This window comes from Centruroides sculpturatus, unplaced genomic scaffold, assembly GCF_000671375.1.
Source record: "Centruroides sculpturatus isolate CEXI.00-Female unplaced genomic scaffold, Cexi_2.0 scaffold667, whole genome shotgun sequence".
NCBI classification, from domain to species: Eukaryota; Metazoa; Arthropoda; class Arachnida; order Scorpiones; family Buthidae; genus Centruroides; species Centruroides sculpturatus.
This window is the reverse complement of record NW_019385247.1, coordinates 236,396-256,988: the sequence shown is the minus strand read 5'-3', so window position 1 is coordinate 256,988 and position 20,593 is coordinate 236,396. Positions and strand designations below refer to the sequence as shown.

Below are 20,593 nucleotides of genomic sequence, written 5' to 3'. Positions count from 1 at the left end.
GATCTATTTCTTAAATTGTTTTGTCTATTAAGATTATTTATTAATCAGAACTTAACACTTCTGATTAATAAATAATCTTAATGTAGTGTCTATGCTTTTAATAATCTATACATATAATTTACTATCATTTTAATACTCTTTTTCGATGAATTAGATACTTCTTTTTATTTTTAGAAAAATTTGCTGTATACATTTATCAATTATGAATTAAATTTTTTTTTATTAGTATTGACTTGACACGAAAAGAAATGTCATCTACTCGTGGTCGAAAAATTCGTTGCCTTCTCAAACAACGTCTTTCGGCTCTTTCTAACTCTTCGATAGCGATAAGAATTGCGTATCCGTCAGCCATTTTTACTTTTGTGTAGCGATCTCACATGCTTGACTCAACGTGAGTAGCAACTCACATGGTGAGATGGGAAAGCACGTGAGTTAGAACTCGAGACTACCAATTAGACGTCAGTGTGTGAGATGGTACCACGTGACACCTTCAACACGTTGGGAGTTGTAACACGAAAAACTCGAGACTAAGGCCCCAGGGTGTGGCCAAGTTATCCGGAGTGCCGGGTTATCAAGTGCCGAGTTTTCGAGGCTCTACTGTATAAGGAAAAAATGTAGTCTTTCAGGCATTAAATATATTTATTTGATGAATACAAAATTCATTCAATTCATCAAATAAATATATTTATTAATGAAATAAATATATTTTATAATAAAAAAAAATACTGAATAAATTTTGTATATTCTTTCTTTGCTTGAGGATGACATTTTGAAATATCTAAAGTACCTGTGTGTATTTTATCCATCAAGTAAATAAATTTAATGCCAAAAGATGATATACTTTTTTCTTGTATGCCAAGTGTATAGACAAATGGACAGATTGACATCTTTTTTCTTCTAGTAATAGTGTTGCTGGAAGTCCTTTATTTTATAATTTGTTTACAGAAGAGAATAATGAAAACAATGGATGACATAAAGATAAAATTTTTATTTTGATGATTGCCAGATTAAATTTATTTGTTTAGATGTTTTTAGTTTGAATAAGATGTCATTCACATTTATAATTTAACAAATTCTCAATAATCCTGAAGTTTATCAAATTTTTTGATGGTTAATGCAAATTATCTGCAAACATTTTTGAAGTTTCTGGAAAAAGGGAGTTTTGGAATACATATTTAATGCTTTATTACAAACATAAAGCATAGCCAAAACTAAATAACTAACAATCTAAAGTCAGATTATTCATTAGCTATAACTGTGCTAAATATTTTGCACAGTTACAGCTAATGAATAATCTAGCTTCAGATCTGTGGCTGTTTGTAAGTATTATCATATTTGCAGTTTGGTTAGACGAAACTTAGTGATCAAAAATAATTAATATATGGAGACAGTTATTTAGAGCAAATAGCTTATATAGGAGCAGTTATTTTTAAATGTGTTTATTATTTTCATACATTAGATTTCCTGTTGGTAACTGTTATAGTATTTGTTGTGTGTGTGATGATAATACTGAGATTAAATTTTGACATCATATTAAACAATTAATAAAATAGTGCCATCAATTTATAATCATCAATGTTTTGAAAACTATAATGAAGATAGAAATAATCACTATAATTTCAAAAATATTTTTAAAGTTAAACTCTGACTTTTAATTATTCTATCTCAATTTTTTCTGTATTTAAATTGATACACAATTATTTTCTTGGTAGATTTATGTTCCAGGACTCATTCTGTTATCTCTGCTTTAAGTTTTTCTGACAATTCCTTTTAAAGTAAGATTTTCATAACAAATGGAGAAGAGTTTTTTTTCTGTTAAGTTAAATCTTTATTTCTATCTAATGCCTAATTATAAATTTTAATTTTTAGAATGATTACATACTGTTTAAAATTGGTTAAACTTTGTTTCTAATCTAAAATATCATAAATCATTCCTAAACGAATTCATGATGCTCAACTAAAATCTTCTCACTTGAATTGACTCAACTGATGAAGACCGAGAGTACAGTCGAAAACGTTTGTTTATTATTAAATTGATTACTACTGGACGTTTAAAGGTTTTGGAGTTTTAATTTCATGATGCTCATTCATTCATACTAATTATTGAGTGATATATAAAGAAATACATTGAATAACAAAAAATATTGTGCTGAATGAATGCATAACTTACCATTTTAAAAATATCATGTTTTCCTAATTTAATAAAACTTTAATTCTGTGATCATTACATTATTGTTTTATAAAGAATAATTACACAATAAGTTGCATTAAGTAAACATGTAATAGGAATGGATACCATATAATGCTATTTTATAATACTTATAAAGAAATTCTTTTCTTTTGTTTATCAAATATCATTTGAATTGGCCTTTGTTGAATTGATGACTTAATTTTGCCTAAAATTAAGCATTTTATTAAAAAAAATAACTTTAATACCTGAATCTAAAGTAATGAATATAATACTAATAACTACTATGAGATTATTATTATTATATTCCTATAAATTTATATTTATAATCTATTTTTAATGTAAAAACTTTAAATACAGTCATTTTTATTTTAAGAATTGTTTTCTTTTCCATTTAACATTCCAAAAACATTATACATTCATAATCAAGAGTTTTTTTTATAAATTTAACATAATTAAATATGAATAATTCAGGAAAAAAATGACATTTTAAATGTCCTGTCCCACTCTTCAAGGTCTATTCTATTCTTTAGTTTATAATTTCTCTTCCTCTGTTATTGCATTAATTATTAAGTTTCCATCACATTTTTTTGCTAGATCCTTTCATTGGATATATTATTATTATTCTATTTTTAACATGTTGGAAATTAAAATGAATATTTAGATATTATACTTTATAAATCAAATTTTTGGGCTATTAGCACAAGATGATGGTTCAACCTGTAGGCTTACCTACCTGTAGTCTAAATTTCAGTGTAATCAATTAAATTAAAAGTTTAGTTTGAAAATCTAATTTGCAGATATTTAGATATTAGAAAATCAGGCTTAGTTATTAGAGAGGTTGTGGCCAAAGTTTTCATCTCTAAAACATGAACGTTGAGCGCTGCCATCTTGTAAGCCTAGAAGTTTGACAATGGCATTTGGAACATCAAGCATGATTCCAATGACGTTCCAAATGCCATTGTCAAATTTCTAGGCTTACAAGATGGCGGCGCTCAACGTTTGACGTTCATGTTTTAGAGATGAAAACTTCGGCCGCAACCTCTCTATTGCTTAAATACAATACTATTTATTTTTAATTTCTTAAAAGACAGTTTTGATTAATTATGATTTATTAGTACTGGCATTAAATTTAATTTTAATGGGATTAGAATAAAATTACCAATTATCATTTGTTTCATTTTTTTAACTGTTAATGTATAATGTCATAAATTTAATTGATTCAATACTTATTATCATCATTTATGTATAACAAAGACATAACTATGCAGAATAAAGAGTAATGATGTAATCATTTATTTGCAGCTAAATTGTGATATGTTAAATTTCAATAATTAAATTATGTCAAGAAGTTGTGTGTGGTTTATAATGTTAATATTCTCAAAGACTTTAAGACTGAATTGAAGATCAGTAAGTTTCAAATAAATTACACCAAGCATGAAAGCTCTCTGCTGTTAGTTTTAAAAATTTTAAAGAAATTGTAATGATTATGTTTTGTAAAATTAAATAAAGTGATATGTCAAATGTATTATTTCTTCAATTTACATACTATAAAGTTGTTTTTCGTTGGTTTATATTTATTAATACAGTGGTACAGTAAGTAAATTAATTGTATTTCAATTACTTCAGAGTTTGAATGGAAAATTTGACAAAAACTTGCCTTGGAGTTTGTATGATACTTTGGCATTCATACTGTGCATGCAGTGAAAAAATATGCTGAAAGCATAAATGCAATCTATTACTTGTCCAAGTCATCCCTTACATTCACTCTTGTTATGCTTGTATGTTTTCAGTGCTTTTTTGTTTTTTACTTTATTTTTGATGTGTTTGGTTTTATAAATACTATATTGTGTGTTACTTGTCGATTTTTAACAATTTCTTCTTGCAATTTTTCTTTGTGAACATTTTTGGGCTTCCCATACATTTTGTATCCTTTAATTTGAAATTTCCTGAATGGAACTTTTTAAAACCCATTTGACATGCTCAAAGTTTAAGGGCATCATTCCCATACATATTACAATTGTTTTTACTATTTGTATGGCATTATATCCTATTCAAAAGTCATAAAACATACTATACCTGATACACTTTTTATCTAAAATCATTACAACTTGATTTTATTCAAATAAAATGTGAAGTAGAGTTTAAAGTAAGACTAAACAAAGGATAAAAATCACACATCTATGTTAAGATGAGGAAGTTCAGGTCTGCAACCTATAAAGGCAGTTTTCATTTTATTATACAGTATTTACATATTTTATTTATAGTTTCCATGTTTTAATTTATTATTAAGACATTTAATTTTGTTATTTTCACCTTAAATTATGTGTATTTGCTGTTTTAAGTTTATCGAAATGGGTATTTTTAGGAAAAATTTATTTGGATTTCCTGGAATGAATTAAGTTTGAAATATGAGGCACCACTGTATATATAAACAAAATTAAATATCACATGAAAATTAATTCTTATTTAAAGTAATTATCTTGTATTTTTTAAAATTCTGTACAAAATTGAAATTTAAATATTATAGGATGTAATATTTAATTTGATTTAATAATTAACATAAAATAATTTTTTAGTGAGGCATCAATTGGATAATTGGAATAAAATCAAAAACCTTTGCAGTAAAGAGATAGGGAACAAAATGAAGGTAAGAATTAATTCTACAATATTTTTTTAAAAATTAAATTAAATTTTAACCTTTTTATTTCAAAAACAAATTTCATTATTTGTATAGAAAAAAGAACCAATTGGAAATGATGATGCTTTGTCTAATAATATTTTGGAACAGTTAAATGATCTTTCATTAGATACTCTACAGGTAATAATAATTACATGTAATATTTTAAGTTTAACATAACAACATATTTAAAAATTTTTCTATTGCTAAGTAATATATTTTTAATTATAGATTAATTATTTTTTTCATAAGAAATATGTTGCCTTAAAGAAATTATTTAATTGACTTAGTGCTTCTGGATTGATTTACAATCCATAATAGAAGTACTGTACATACCAAAAGAAGCTGGCATGCATAAGTGCAAGCTCTTATGCATGCCAGCTTTTTTTGACTTATAAGAACAATTGAAATAAAAAATATCTACCTCTCTTGACTGGAGAACGTTGCATAATTATTCTTGTTATTACCGATATAAATTGTATTAATAAATAACAAAATTAGTCTTTTTGTAGTAGTAGATAATCAAAAAAAACAATTCTAATTTTTGATTAAAATAAAAAATATTATTTTACCATGTTTTAGTTTAATTGTTTTTATTTAAAAATTTGTATTGTTCTTGATTCAAACATTGTATTCTGTTCTGCTTGATTTGAATCTGAAGATTGTGCTAAAAATCTAAAAAAGATTTAATTTTAATAAATAATTAGACTCTAAAACTGAATAAATATTTTCTCTTGCTTTATAAGAACAGAAAATATGAGACTGACAATTTTTGGGTTTTTTATATAATAAAATAACGTTATTTTAATGTTTTTACAATAAATTATAACATATGCCATATTTTTATAGTTTTAAATTAATTAATTTATAAATTTTACACTTTTTCAATTACTATTTCATATTTAATTAATATGAAATTATGACTTTTTAATAATAAAAAGAAGAATTAAATAAATTTTATTTTGTATTTGAAAGGCATTAACTGTAGTGCAAATTAAAAAACTTCGTTCTCTGATGGACCAAGAAATAATTAAATGCAATGAAGAGCTGACTAAATTTGAAAATGAACGAAATGAAGCATTAAAAGAAGTTGCTAATTGGCTACACGATTCAGTTCCTGTTAGTGCGGATGAGGTAAGAATATATCATTCATGCTCAGAATTATTAAAGCAGAAATATCTTAAAGTATGGAAAATGAAATTTATAAAATATTTTATTGTAATGAGAAGATAAATTGAATATACTTTAAACAAGATTTTATTTAAAAAAATTATTTTGATATATGTAAGATGATTTTTGTATAATTAATGTTAGTTTATCTAAAAAATTATAACTATGCAAAAATTGTGTTAAATACATACTTATGCAGAAATAAAATCATTATAAAATGATTATAATTTGATCTTACCAAGAATAATACTGATACTAGCTTTTGGAAACTTAACCATACATAGAAAAGATATAAGACAAAGATATAATCAATAATGATTGTAAATTTTAAAAAATCACAAAATTGTAAAATATGTCTTAGATTCCAAAAGTGCTTAATAAAGAATATAATCTTTAAAACTACATCATCAGAGTACATTTAAATTTGAAGTTGAAAGAATTTAATATTATTATAATTCTTAAGCTTATAATTCAGTTTTTTGAATCAGTATTTTAGATTAACAGATCAATTTTTTTGACAACTAATTTCATTTTACTTTTCTTATTTTTGGCATTTATTTATTTCATTCATTGCATGCATATGTGTATGTATGTATGTATGTATGTATGTATATATATTAATATTGTGTGTGTGTGTTACTTTAATAAACAATATAATCTATTCATTATTTTGTTTATAATTTGCATCTCAATATTTTTAGGATGAGAATCCTGTTATACGTACTTGGGGTGATGTCACTATAAGAAGAAAATATTCTCATGTGGATCTTATTCATATGATTCATGGAATGGATGGAGAAAGAGGTTCTGTAACTTCAGGGGGAAGAGGATATTATCTATTAGTTAGTTTCCCATTTTATTATTTTTATATTTTATTTTGTTTAATATTATGAAATGCTTTAATTTTTCTTTGAAATAACTTCTAGTGCCAAATGTATCTTTATTCCTTAACACACATAATAAAGGCTTTCTACTGAAAGCAATATAGTACAGTAGAGCGTTGTTTATCTGAATCAATTGGGGACTGGGGTGGTTCGGATAACGAATCATGTACGAAAAAATATATTAATTTATCCCATGTTGAAATTTCTCTCCGTTGCGTGTCGCTTCGCGTTGAATTTTCGTTGATGTTAAGCCTAACGAAGACTATTGTATCGTTAAAAATTATTTTTTTATTTTGTACAAACAAAATAAATTTATTGAAAAATATAAAAACAATAAAAAATTATACTTCAGATGTTAATTTAGTATCAAAAACGTAAAATATTTGAGTAGCCCGAGAAATAGCCGAAGATTCCAGCGCCACAGCACTAGCGAAAATTTAAATTTGCCGACTGGAATGCTTTCGGATAACCAGCTTTTGGATAAACGATACTCTACTGTATTTACTTTTAATGAAATATCTGATGTCACTTCTGTCTTCTCCCAGTTTTTAAAGTCCTGATTATATTCCTTCAGTTTTCTACAAGAAAATCAAACATATTGCTGCTACTTTTTGTTACATCTTCTATCTTTTACTTCAGTATAGTTGTGTTCCAAAACAGTAGCATTCTTCATAGATGGCTGCAGTCCTGAAGAAGGAATCTGGTAATTATTGTCCTGTATCAGATTCAGCTACCATAATACAAATATTTCAAATTTGTCTGTATAAGCATATGTACATTATTTCTAATCTGTATTTCATTCAACGCTATGATGTTCCACACTCTTTCTTTGCAACTAATTTACTTTTTATGTAACAAGAAATAATACAGAACTTCAAAAGTAAACAATTGACATATAATATATTTAGACATAAACAAAGCTTTTGATTCAGTCATTTTAACCACTTTATTACACAAACTAAATATTGAATTCAAACATTAACAGTCCATATTTCAAATAGTTTAAAAATTACTTCTTACTTTGCAGTTATCAGATAGCTTAGGTGATTTCTGTTTTTATTCATGTTTTAATCACTTACTTTATCTTGCTGCTTGATTTTCTAGAATCTTATAACTCAGTTTTTACTCGCTTCCCAATCTTTAATTTAACTGAAACCTTGCATTCATATGTGTTCTTGATGACAATATATATTATTAGAGTTTATACAATTATTGAAAAATTAAAACGACATGTAGATAGGTGTAGATAGATGTAATTCTACTGGAAAATAGTCAGAAAATGGAAAAGATTCAACATGAAAGGATTCAACCAGAAAAGCCAAATTTTGAGAACTGGCCATTAAAATCTATAACAGAACTACCCACTTTTGACAAAAAAGTTTATAGGATAGTCTCCTATAGTTTGAACATAAAATCATGTTCAATCAACCATCACAAAAACCCTGTCTACTGGCCATATAAACCTTTTTAAGTCCTTTGACCGTCTATCATCAAAAATGTTGGGTGAAGCTACGTTCAAATATGAATCAAATTCTTTGCCAATATGAACATTAAAGTCACCCATTATTACAACTCCATCATAATACAAAGTCCAAGAAGTCAAAATAGAAGAATATAAATTGAGTCATAGGCCTTGCTGCCTTAACAAACTAACATATATTATCAGTACCAAAATACTCCTAGTATCAGAAGCCAAAAAATGTGATAACCAATCACCATTAAATCAGGATAAGTTTCCAATAACTCAAAGTGCCCTCTAGCTCAATCAAAAAAGAACAAAATTCTGTCATGAGGCCTTCCTAGTCCCAATGGCTTTTCAGCTGGAATCATAAAATACTTCCAGTTGTCTGACCAAAAAAATTTCCATCCATTGAAACCATCCAGGTCTCAACAAGGGCCAAACAAATTTAGTCTGGTCTATTAGTCATATAATTCAACAATGAATGCTTAGTACTAAACCCACAACAATTCCAAAAAAACAGAATCCAAATGACAATCTGGACTAGACTGAACTGGGCGTGAAGAAATTGGGAGTTTCACAGAGTCTTCTGTCATATGAAAAGGAAAATCAAAATAAAAAAGAAGCAGGAACTTTTATTAGTCAATGTCCCAAAAAAAAAAAAAAACATAAATCTCTTGTCATCAACACACAAAACATCATCATGCAGATAAACACGATGACCAGCCTCACAGTAATCTTTTAGATAAGTAACCAAATTTTTATGACAAATGCACAAATTAAATGATAGGTCCTGTGCTAACTTAAACTTTACTGGTCTTTCCCTACCCATTTGTTGGGTTTTCTTTCTAAATTTTTACAATAAGTTTAACATTTCCAAGACGACAACTGTATACAGTAAAATTCCTGAGTTTTGCCCCGAAAACAGGAAATACCAACGATATTTACCCTGATAGATCAACCACATCCAATTCCTTAGATAATAGGTTAACTATATATTCTTGGATGTCCAATTTGTGTGGAATACTATGGTTAAACATCATTAAATTGCTTCTTTTGGAAGCATTAACTTGTCTATCATAGGCAAAAGACTGCAACTCACTGATGTCATTCAAAGGAAATTGTTCTTGCTGTTCTAACTTATCTAGATGCAAACACGCTTTAGAAAGATCATGCTCTAGTTTTCTTACCAAGGACAAAGCTGACTGGTTAGCCAATTCCAAATTAGCAAGCTTTTCTTCAATACACTTCAGCTGCAGCACTACTTCTCCCAAAGTTGTTTCAAAATACTCTCATAAGGATGACATTTCTTCTTTGTCAGTATCTGAAGGAGAATGTCTTTTAAAATAATGTTCTAGCTTTGGATATTTAGTTCCTGGGTCGCTGGATGAGCAATGATGCTTAATTCTTTTCTGATCGTCTTGGCTCTGCTTTAACCCTCAGAGCGAGTACATGGAAACATTTCCAAGAATATCTCAGACAAAAAGTCACCAGTAATGATGGCTGCTCAACAATGCCGGCTGCTCAACAATGCCCTTCCCCATATATCCCATATATATATATATTTTTTTTTACAAAATATATATATATTTTATACATAAAATTTTATGTATATAAAAAATTTTTTGTTATAAAAAGTATTCAAATTTTAATAAAGCTTCTATGTAAGTAGAATTAAAATTTTATTTGAATTTTTCAGAATTCTGCAGTCTTTTTAGAACAAGCTCTGCTTCAGTTAGCATTAAGAATTCTTTACACTAAAGGTTACAAAGCTATTTATACACCATTTTTTATGAGGAAAGAAATTATGCAAGAAGTGGCACAATTAAGTCAGTTTGATGAAGAACTATATAAGGTAGGAAAAAAATTGTACATAATTAAATTTTTTTGAGTTAAATATCATAAAATATTGTTTTTATATTTTAATTTGGTATTTGGCATAACAGTGACACTATCACTACTTTTTATTTTATAATGGGCAATTTTTGATTTTAATTATGTAAACAAGATATTTTTGATTATCAAGATTTGAAGATGTAAATAAGATATTTTTGCTATTAAAGTTACATCATTCTTAAGGGAGATTAAATATGAAGTATTGAAATATATTATATGTACTAAACTTATCAAAACAATGTAAAAATGGAATAGTTAAATTATTATTATAAATGATAAATAACTTTATATATTTTTTTGCTTTCAATAAAAAATTTAAATATAAAATTGTATAAAATTTTATCTTAATAAATTTCAGGCATGTATTATTTTCACGAAGGAATGAAATAGATTAGGTTTTTTTTATTTTTATTAATTATTAAGATGCTAAATACATATTAAATTTTAAATATACTTTCACTACTACCAGATATATTTTATATGTTGTGGCTCATTATCAGTAGGAACAAGCCATGCTAATTTTTCAATATTTTGTATATGTGTATTTAAGTTCTTTATGTTTGCATTTCTGTTGGGTTCTTGTCTTTAAACACTTCAAAAAGAATTATTTGTTTTTGAGTTCTTTTTTAACTAATTAATAAATTCTCAGTTTATTTTCATTTAAATTTACTTAGATAATTTTTTCCAAGAGCTAAACAAACTTTATTATGTTTGTTTGCTTTTAAAACACTTTTCTTGGAGGTGCTGGATGTGACAAGAATATCACAGAAGAACAATCTTCATGAACCTGCCACAATGAAATCGTTTCCTTGAACTACTTCAGTAAACACTGTTTTTTTTTAACGTTAATATTATTTGATTTTACAGCAAAAAATATACAAAAATAACCATGTCTCTGTACTGAGACTGCAATGCAAGTCTGTTAATTAACACAAATGGGTCAAAATTATTTTTACTATGCATGCACACATATATATCTTCATGCTCATAATCCAAAAAGGATTTGCAATAGACAAAAGGAGACTATAATCCTAATCATCTATTCAGTGATTTTTGTCACACTTTCCTGTCAGGACACACTTTTTTGCTCTTGATGCCTCTTCTAGCATACTTCCATACGTTCTTTTTCTGACTCAAACCCATGTGTTTTTTCAGATACTCACCCATTGATCCAACCAATTTGTACTATGCAAGTTTGCTATTTATTTGATCAATTTCTCTGAATGCATTTTGATTGATATCCTCATTAGTGTAGTATTCTCCAGATTTAATCACAATACAATTGTATTTTAGAATCAAAAATCTAACTTTCCTTTTTCAGCATTCACCACCTGACAAAACACTCCTACCACATTATTTCAAATTGTCCTCAGTCCAGATCAAAAACTTTGTGAGGAATAATTACTTTCAAACATGTGTAAGTTTGGAATCTTAATGTCATAAACAGAATGTGCTAAAACAGTGATTCTCACAGTTATCAATCTGCAAATTGTTTAAACCAAATCACAGATGAATCATAGACCACCTTTGCTCTTGTTCATTTCTTATCCTGTAAATATCATATTAGATCAGTGATTTTTGACCAGGGTGCCAAAGCACACTAGTGTTCTCAATTACAATTCAGGAAATCCATGAAATACAGTGATGAGTATCATCATAATGCTTTATATGTGTAAACTTAAAAGTTATTGTATATTCTTAGGTCTAAATATTTAAAATTCTAAATTATTTAATACTTTTATAATCATTTTATTGAAAATATTGTAATCAATTTAAATCAATTAATACATATTATAAATAATACAAAGCATATAAAGAAGTAGGGTGCAGTAAGAAAAGAAAAATATGAAGTTGTAGTTGCTAGTATTAGAAAAAAAGTTGAAAAACGCTGCCTTAGACAAAATATTTTGGTACACAATCTATCTGGTAACTTAATGTAAAGCATGAAATGCATTACATTACAATATGCAATGCATGAAAATGTTTTCTTTTTTATTGGCTAAACTAGGGTTGGCCAACAGTTTTTGCCCTAGGCTGAATTGGAAAGAAAACTTTTTCCATGGTCCGAACCAGAGGCTGCCCTAGGAAGATTTTGAGGTGGTGCAAGATCTCATTGTGGTGTCACCCTGTAGAGACTAAATTGTAGATAGAGATTATAGATACATTTTTCACATTATCATGCTTTATCAACACTTCAAGCTGTACTGTACTTACGAGATTTGTAATGGAGGGTTAACTCTAAACGCGCAGTGAGTTGTTGATCTTTTTTCTTTTCTTCTTCTTCTTCTCTTCTTTTTTTTTTTTTTAGGCGTCAGAATTTTTCATTGAGCTATTTGGACTTGAGTAGTTAATATTGAAAGATTGATCGCAGGCCACATAAATTCATTCGACGGGCTGTATGTGGCCATGCCTGGGCTAAACAGTGCATGAATGCATTTTGGAAAGTAATTGCACCAGATGATCAGCATGCTGATCCAAGCTTGTGGTCTACAGATCATATTTTGAAAATAACCAAACTAAAAGATTTGAATTCAGTTGTGTTTGGAGGATTAACTTAAGCCTTACAGTTTTTAGAGGTTAAACAGAAAAACCTAAAAAGCATGCCATATTTCAATTTGTAGCAAGTAGTCTAGGTTTTTTTTTTTAATTTAAGCTGATGTTAGATAAATATGGATAAGTAAGTCACTTGTCATGCTCAGATGTGGGAATATCTGTAAAGATGTTTTGAAAAGAATATTTAAGACCATTACTACTTAAGAATGTGTTGAAGTAACAATTTGAGATGTACACTTCCTTAATGCAGAATATGTTAAAATAGTGTCAATCCTGATTAAAAATGAAGGAAATGATTATGCCAAATTAAATCTAAGTCAGTTTAAAATCATAAAACAAAACAAACTGAAGCTTAATATCTTATAAAAATAGCAACAGAGAGTGTAATAATTTATCTTTAAATCTTTATATAAATTTTAAAATGTATATACTTTTAGCATCTATTAATAAAATTCTTAATTAAAAAATGTTGTGTTTTGAATTTTTTATTAGAAACTATTTTACATAATAGGTTATTGGGAAAGGAAGTGAAAAAACAGGTGAAGGAAATACTGTTGAAGAGAAATATCTTATAGCAACTTCTGAACAACCAATTGCTGCATTTCATAGAGATGAATGGATACCTACTGAAGCACTTCCCATTTGTTATGCTGGAGTGTCAACTTGTTTTCGTCAGGAAGTTGGATCTCATGGACGTGATACCAGAGGAATTTTTAGAGTGCATCAATTTGAAAAGGTAAAAAAAATTAATAATTTCTCAATTTAAAGTAATTAACAATTTTGAAATTTTTAAAATTTGTTGTTATAAATTTCAAATTTATTTGTAATAGTTATATATAATAACTTTATTATTAAAATTAAGTTTAAATATATAAATTCCATATTTAGGGATTAAACATTGAAATTGTCTAAAATATAGATATAAAGAAACAAAATTATGTCCACCTCTATTTGCTTTATATAAGATTAATAACTGAATAAAAAGTAAATAAATTAAATAATAAATATATGTACTACATTTATATATGAAGAGCTAACATTTAAAACATATTTTGTCATAATTATTGAAAATTTCAGACACAAATATCTGTTTATAAGGTTTTTCTAAAAGATGATGATAGAATTTTTTTAATCATGTTATCCTTTCTTTGTTTAAAACTTTAATAATAATTCAGAAATATTAAGATTGGAAAACTTTTTAAAAAGTAATTCATGTTGGACAAAACACGTTTTGAAAGAATCTGGAGTATAAATTACATTTTTAATGAACAGATAATTGGACAAAACATTGTTTATACAGAAAAAAGTACAAAAGGCTTTTTTGTGGTTTATCATTACAGCATCCAGTTTTTAACAATTACAAAGATATACGTAGAAAAAAATCTGCTTTTGCAAATGTTTAGATGTGTAAGTAGCATGCTTTTTGTTCATATAATCACAATAAATTTCAGGTTCTTCAGTCACATTGTCAGGAATTTCTGTAAAATGTACAGTACATTTTTGTGCCACAAATCAATCATCTATTTCTTCCATTTCTTACTTTTCTTGAAACTTGTGGCTTCCTACTTTCCACATTTTCTTTTATCTTTACTGTTCCAATCTCATCTTTCATTTTCTGTTCAAGAATACTGTCACTTAACTATTTCACTCAACATGAACACAAAGTTGTCACAAAGGCACAATAAATTCAACACTTACATGGGCACAGACTGATTATGCACTATATTAAAGCTGCTCTGATTGTCTGAATTGGACAAAACATACTATGAACAAATGTGAGGAATAGACAAATCAGTATTTAATTGAATCCTTAATTTTGTCTGTCTATTTTTAATAATAGAGAATGTGTTTTAAATAAAAATATATGTTTTATATGATATAAATTGCAAATTTGTTGACTGTACAGTAGTTTGATTTTTTTTGTGACAAGACATGTTTTGTCTACTCTAGATATAAATTATCTTTTGTGTCATAAACAAATGGAGATGCTTATATACTGAGAGATCAAACAAAAAGTTCACTTACAAGGAAAAGATTTGGTGGCATAGCATTGTTTGTTATCAGGGCTGCGGAGTCGGAGTCGGAGGAATTTTTGGTAAGAGGAGTCAGAGTCAGAAAAAATGTGTAGACTCCGACTCTGGTCCCACATTTTAAATTTACTTTAGTTTTTTTATTTAAATGAAAGAAAATTTATTATATATTTATTAATTTTTTAAAATCTTTTTGTATTTTGTTATAATTCATTTATTTTAAATACAAAATGCATCAATTTAATTTATTAAATATTTAGTATTCTTTTACTTTTTGTGTTTAGTAGTTAAATTATTTTGACCCAATTGAATTTGAATATTTTTGAATCATTCCTTTATTATCCCTGCTCTAAATATGTACTCTATTTTTCTGAATGAGTTAGACTAATTGATCAGAGTACATATTTTTCTCTTCTGAACAAGGGGCTGAAGTAGCTAGCTAGATCGCACACTTTTTACTTGGACTAACTTCTGGAAGAGTGAAATTGAAGTGCAAATGCTGTCAAATATATGTAGATGTAGAATTTTATCACACCTTCTCCTCTTATTAAATATTTGTTAAAAATTTTTTTATACAAATAAATATTAATGTAAGTTAAATATTAAATATTAAAAATACTAAGTATAATGTGAGATAGCCAAGGACGTAGATCTTAGTCTATGCCGCTTACGGGCAAGCGATCTTGAGATCGGTTCTCTTACTTTTATAGGAGAGCGGTAAATATGCAAAACCGATCTAGACTGCTAAGTCCAGATCTATGTCAGGATTCCTAGACACCAGTTTATCAGTTGTTTTACACGCGGATAAACACGCATGGGGCAATCCTATTCCGATAATAATTGAGAAACATTTCTTTATAAAATAAACAAGAATAAATTTAATAAACCATAAACAATTAAAACTAATACAAAATATTATATAAATGAGAGATAATAAATGAGAATTTCAATCTATAAGTCAAGAGAGATACGGACTTATACTATAACCGATATGAGGTCGAGAGAGAGAGCTCACAAAATCATTTAAGAACATACAACCTGATTGTTTGTATGTTTAAACTTCGGCTCTGTATATGAAGTATTTGTTCACTTCTAGAATTCTCTGTCTTCTTTCCTCTGGAGAGATCAACTTAACTTGTTACATTTATATCTTTAGACTTAATCCTTCGTATATTGTATGGCTCATAGCATAGGCGTTGGCCTTTAGGAGCAATATGAATGGAGTCCTGACTCTTCTATCTCTGTTGATGAACTCCCCGAATTCTGATAAATTTCCGCTATATCTGCTGATTTTCGACCAATCATCAGACAGAGACTCTTTCACGGATAAAAGGGGAATAAATGAGGGGTGAACATTTCCCATCAAAGCGAGAGTTTTCGCAGATAAGGGAAAAACAGAGGATGTTCTAACTTCCCTAGAAGGAAGTAGCATCTGTTATCTATCTTTCCCACGTTGGAAAATCGTTAATTTCACCAAAACGAAATAATATTTTATGATAATATTTAACATCATAAAATAATTATTAATTGTAGACTCAGGACTATTCAGATCTCACAATAAAAGTATTTGGGTAAATGCCTCAGGCTCCTTTCAGAGTTCAGAGGAGGGTACCTCCTGTGAGCACCTCTGCCCCCATAAAATGACTTTGTATTTAATTTTGCCGGAGTCGGGAGTCAGAGTAGGCCTACTAAAATTATCAGGTATCAGAGTCAAGTATTTTTTTACTGACTCTGCAGCCCTGCTTGTTACTCAGCTTTTAAGATTTATGTACTAAAAATCTTAGAGATGGAAATTCCACCAAGAAGTTTTAAATGTTATCTTGAGAGTCTGTAGTAAATAAATGCTCAAATGTAAACTTTTTGTTTGATTACACTTTATTTATCAACTTAAATATTTTTAATGAAGAATTATCATATAAAAAGTAATATACAGTAGAGCCTCGATTATCCGACCCAATTGGGGACTGGGGATGGTCGGATAATTGAAAAGTCGGATAACTGAAAAGTATGAAAAAATTCATTATTAGTGTAGTATATTATTATATCCCATGTAATTAGTATATTGCTATTAACCTACTTCGCTTTGAATTTTCATCGATGTTAAGCCTAACGAAAATTTTTTAAAATAATAATCGTNATTGAAAAGTCGGATAACTGAAAAGTATGAAAAAATTCATTATTAGTGTAGTATATTATTATATCCCATGTAATTAGTATATTGCTATTAACCTACTTCGCTTTGAATTTTCATCGATGTTAAGCCTAACGAAAATTTTTTAAAATAATAATCGTCGCTATTATATCATTAAAAATTAGAAAATTAAGCCTTGTTTAAATACTGGCTCCCTTTCATGGTGGAATGAGTGTTGCCAGCTAAAACACTTAAAAATAATAATAAAGTAGCCAAGACATAGCCAAATATTGTAGCGCCGCATCACTAGCACACATTTGAAATTTGCCGACTAGGACGGTCAGTTAATCGAGGTGTCGGTTAATCGGGGGTCGGATAATCGAGGCTCTACTGTACATTTTAAAATCGTTATAAATCTTATGTATTAAGTAAATTTATTTTTAGAAAGGAATGGTAAATTATTTTTTTGTCTTTATTGTATTTGTTAAATGCATTAGAAATTTTTTAAGTAAAAATACAGTTGTATGTATAAAGTATAATAAAGATTCTATAATAAAGAATTTTTTATTTCTAGATGCTATCTTATTAGTTTTATTTTATTTTCATTATGCTTAATAATAAAATAATTTAATCTGAATATATAAAAATTTTAAACTTTTTGAATTAATATGTGCATTAAATTTTTCCAATATTATGAGTTTATGATTACTTTTTCATAACATTAAAAAGTAGAGAACCAATTCTTTTTCATATAAATACAGTGGTACCTTAGGATACGAAATTAATCCATTATGAAACTGAGATCGTATCATGAAAATGTCGTAAGGTGAATCATTTTTTCCCATACGATTACATGTAAAACAAATAATTCGTTCCAACACAAAAAACACACTCAAATTAAAGCTAAGTAGTACATTGAAAAAAAATAATTTTAGTAAGGAAAACACTGAAAAATGCATTTTGTAGTTGTAAATGTATAAATAACCATAATAGAATAGTAATTGATAAAAAAAAAAAATGTACAGTAGAACATCGATTATCCGACTCAATTGGGGACTCAGGTTGGTCGGATAACCGAAAAGAATGAAAAAATACATTATTAGTATAGTATATTAGTATATCCCATGTAATTAGTATATTGCTATTAACCAACTTCGCGTTGAATTTTCATCGATGTTAAGCCTAACAAATTCTTTAAAAAAATAATAATCGTTGCTATTGTATCATTAAAAATTATTTTAAAATTATTTTATTGCTCACAAAACAAACGAGACTTAATTAGAAAATTAAGTCTCGTTTAAATACTGGCCTCCCTTCAATGGTCAAGCCAGTATTGCCAGCTAAAACACGCAAGAATTTAACAAAAATAATATTAAAGTTGCCAAGACAGCCAAATATTGTAGTGCCACATCACTAGCGGACATTTGAAATTTACCGACTAGAACAGTCGGTTAACTGATGTGACGGTTAATCGGGGGTCAGATAATTGATGCTCTACTGTAGTTTTATTTGTATTTTACCTTTGAGGATAGACGACAGTGAAGGTGTAAACTGGTGGCAGAAGAGAGGGAGAAGGGAAATGATACTAAAACTTAACTTACATAACATAATGTAACAATAACTTAAAAATAATTTTGTAACTTTTCTGTTTTATGTATATATTTTTTTAATTTTTTATTCACTGCTTTTTGCTGTCTTTTCTTCACTTCCACCAGCACTTTCACTGGATAGAGGTCGCTTAGTAAAATATCTATCCAAAGAGGTTTGGCTTTGCCTACTTTTTAAAATGTTTCTAAAATGACTTAGGCAAATGTCATTACTCTGAGCAGCAATACAGCCAGTGTGAACCTTTTCGGGATGTTTCTTTTCAATAAAATCAGTCACTTTCTGATAATACCTCAAGATTTCCTTTATAGAGCAAGATCATTCCATGACGAAGCAAACATGCAGACTGAGACCAATGAACAGAAGTGAATAAAAAATGGCACTGTGAACTAATGTAACATCGTATGGTGAGGTTTTGTTCGTATCATGGAACAAAATTATTTTCAAATTTCATGTCATATCCTGAAAATTTCATATGCTGGGGCATTCGTAACCTGAGGTACCACTGTACTAATAAAGAAATTTTGTCAATAATAGGCTGCTGTTGTTGTTAATAAATTCTATCCAATTGGTCAGAACAGATGTATATTAAATATATGAATTTATATAATTATATTTTTGAATGGTGATAAAATATGTTTTTTGTTTTTTTGCTTCTTTATGCATGCATTTTTTTATCATGTGCATTGTGAATTTGGTCAGGCCAGTGGGATGGTAAGAGGTGTAACAACTGCTTCTCCTATAATCATCTCCAATCCCAGTGTTCCTCTAAAAAAAGTGTGCCCCGAATGTGCAGGCACCCACATTCCTCTTTGGAATGTACCACCAAGACTTCAAATGTGTCAATTGCATCAAGTACAGTTATACCCCGAACTTACGCGATAGGTGGGACCAAGCAATAACCGTGTAAGTCAAATTCGCGTAAGTCGGGGTATAATTTCGCAATTTGTGTAAAATCCAAGTCGGATGTATGTAAGCTAATAAATGTTCTTGTTAATCTTATCTCGTCTTTTGATTCGTTTTCGGTTACAAGAAATCACCACATAGAGTCTCTCAAGTCCCCGTAGATACAACAAACACAGAAATAAATAACACAAAATAAATTGTAGCTATGTGTTGATTCCACGTGACACGTCTGAACATGTAAGCTGAACAATAGTGTGTGGGGAATGAGTAATCAAGAGTTGCGTGGCGCTCAAACAAAAGACGAATCGACGAGATTTGAAAATCACATAACTCCGGGTTCACGTAAGTTGAGGTATTACTGTATAATGCTTCCAGAAAGCTCACTTCAGAGTACGTGGATGTCGACCATGGCGCCAGGGACCGTTGTTGTTCCTTATACAAATATCGCCATGACATCAGTAGGCCAAACACTCGCCAATAGTTTAGATTAATAATCAGTGTAAGTATATAAAGTAAACAAACTTTAAAATGGCTATAAAAATTATACAGATCAATCTAGACAGGTCGTCCACTACCACAGATCACTTAATCGAACATATGTCTCAGATTCTGGCATTGATATCACCTTAATCCAACAACCCTACTCATCCTTATGAATTGCAACACGCAAGAACGGATTAAGAGACTTGTTGGGACGATGTCGGGGGGTCAGGTTGTCAAGTTCCCACGCTTTCACAATCGTCCCGACAGTTAAATGGGATCTAGCAGATATAAAAGATTTCGTGATAAACACTAAAAACTGGGTTAGAAAGAAATTCGACAAATGTTGTCTACACACTCTCCGACTGCACACAGATACATTCTAACTGCACTGTTGCACTTGAATGCATAGTGAGGCAGCCGTCTCCAGCCAATGCAGCCGGTGGTGAGTGAATAACAGTAAGAAACAATGGCCTGGTCCTAATCTGTCAGAAACCATGGAAATGAAACGATTCGAACAACAAAGAAAGCATCACGACGCCTAGAGTTGATGCTGTCTAAAAGCCCGACCAAGCTAAGAGTGGAAATTGGAAAAAAAAAAAACAATAAAA

At 28.7% G+C, this 20,593-nt stretch overlaps 1 protein-coding gene across 1 annotated transcript in view; it reads left to right on the top strand.

Moving 5' to 3' along the window:
• Window positions 1-20,593, top strand: part of LOC111636694 (serine--tRNA ligase, cytoplasmic-like) — a 42,238-nt gene that overhangs the window by 5,759 nt on the left and 15,886 nt on the right. The window contains exons 2-7 of the mRNA XM_023381990.1: window positions 4,768-4,838; window positions 4,926-5,009; window positions 5,844-6,002; window positions 6,740-6,880; window positions 10,081-10,236; window positions 13,342-13,566. Of these exons, the coding sequence (XP_023237758.1) occupies window positions 4,768-4,838; window positions 4,926-5,009; window positions 5,844-6,002; window positions 6,740-6,880; window positions 10,081-10,236; window positions 13,342-13,566 (836 nt within the window). The remainder of the gene's footprint in view (window positions 1-4,767; window positions 4,839-4,925; window positions 5,010-5,843; window positions 6,003-6,739; window positions 6,881-10,080; window positions 10,237-13,341; window positions 13,567-20,593) is intronic.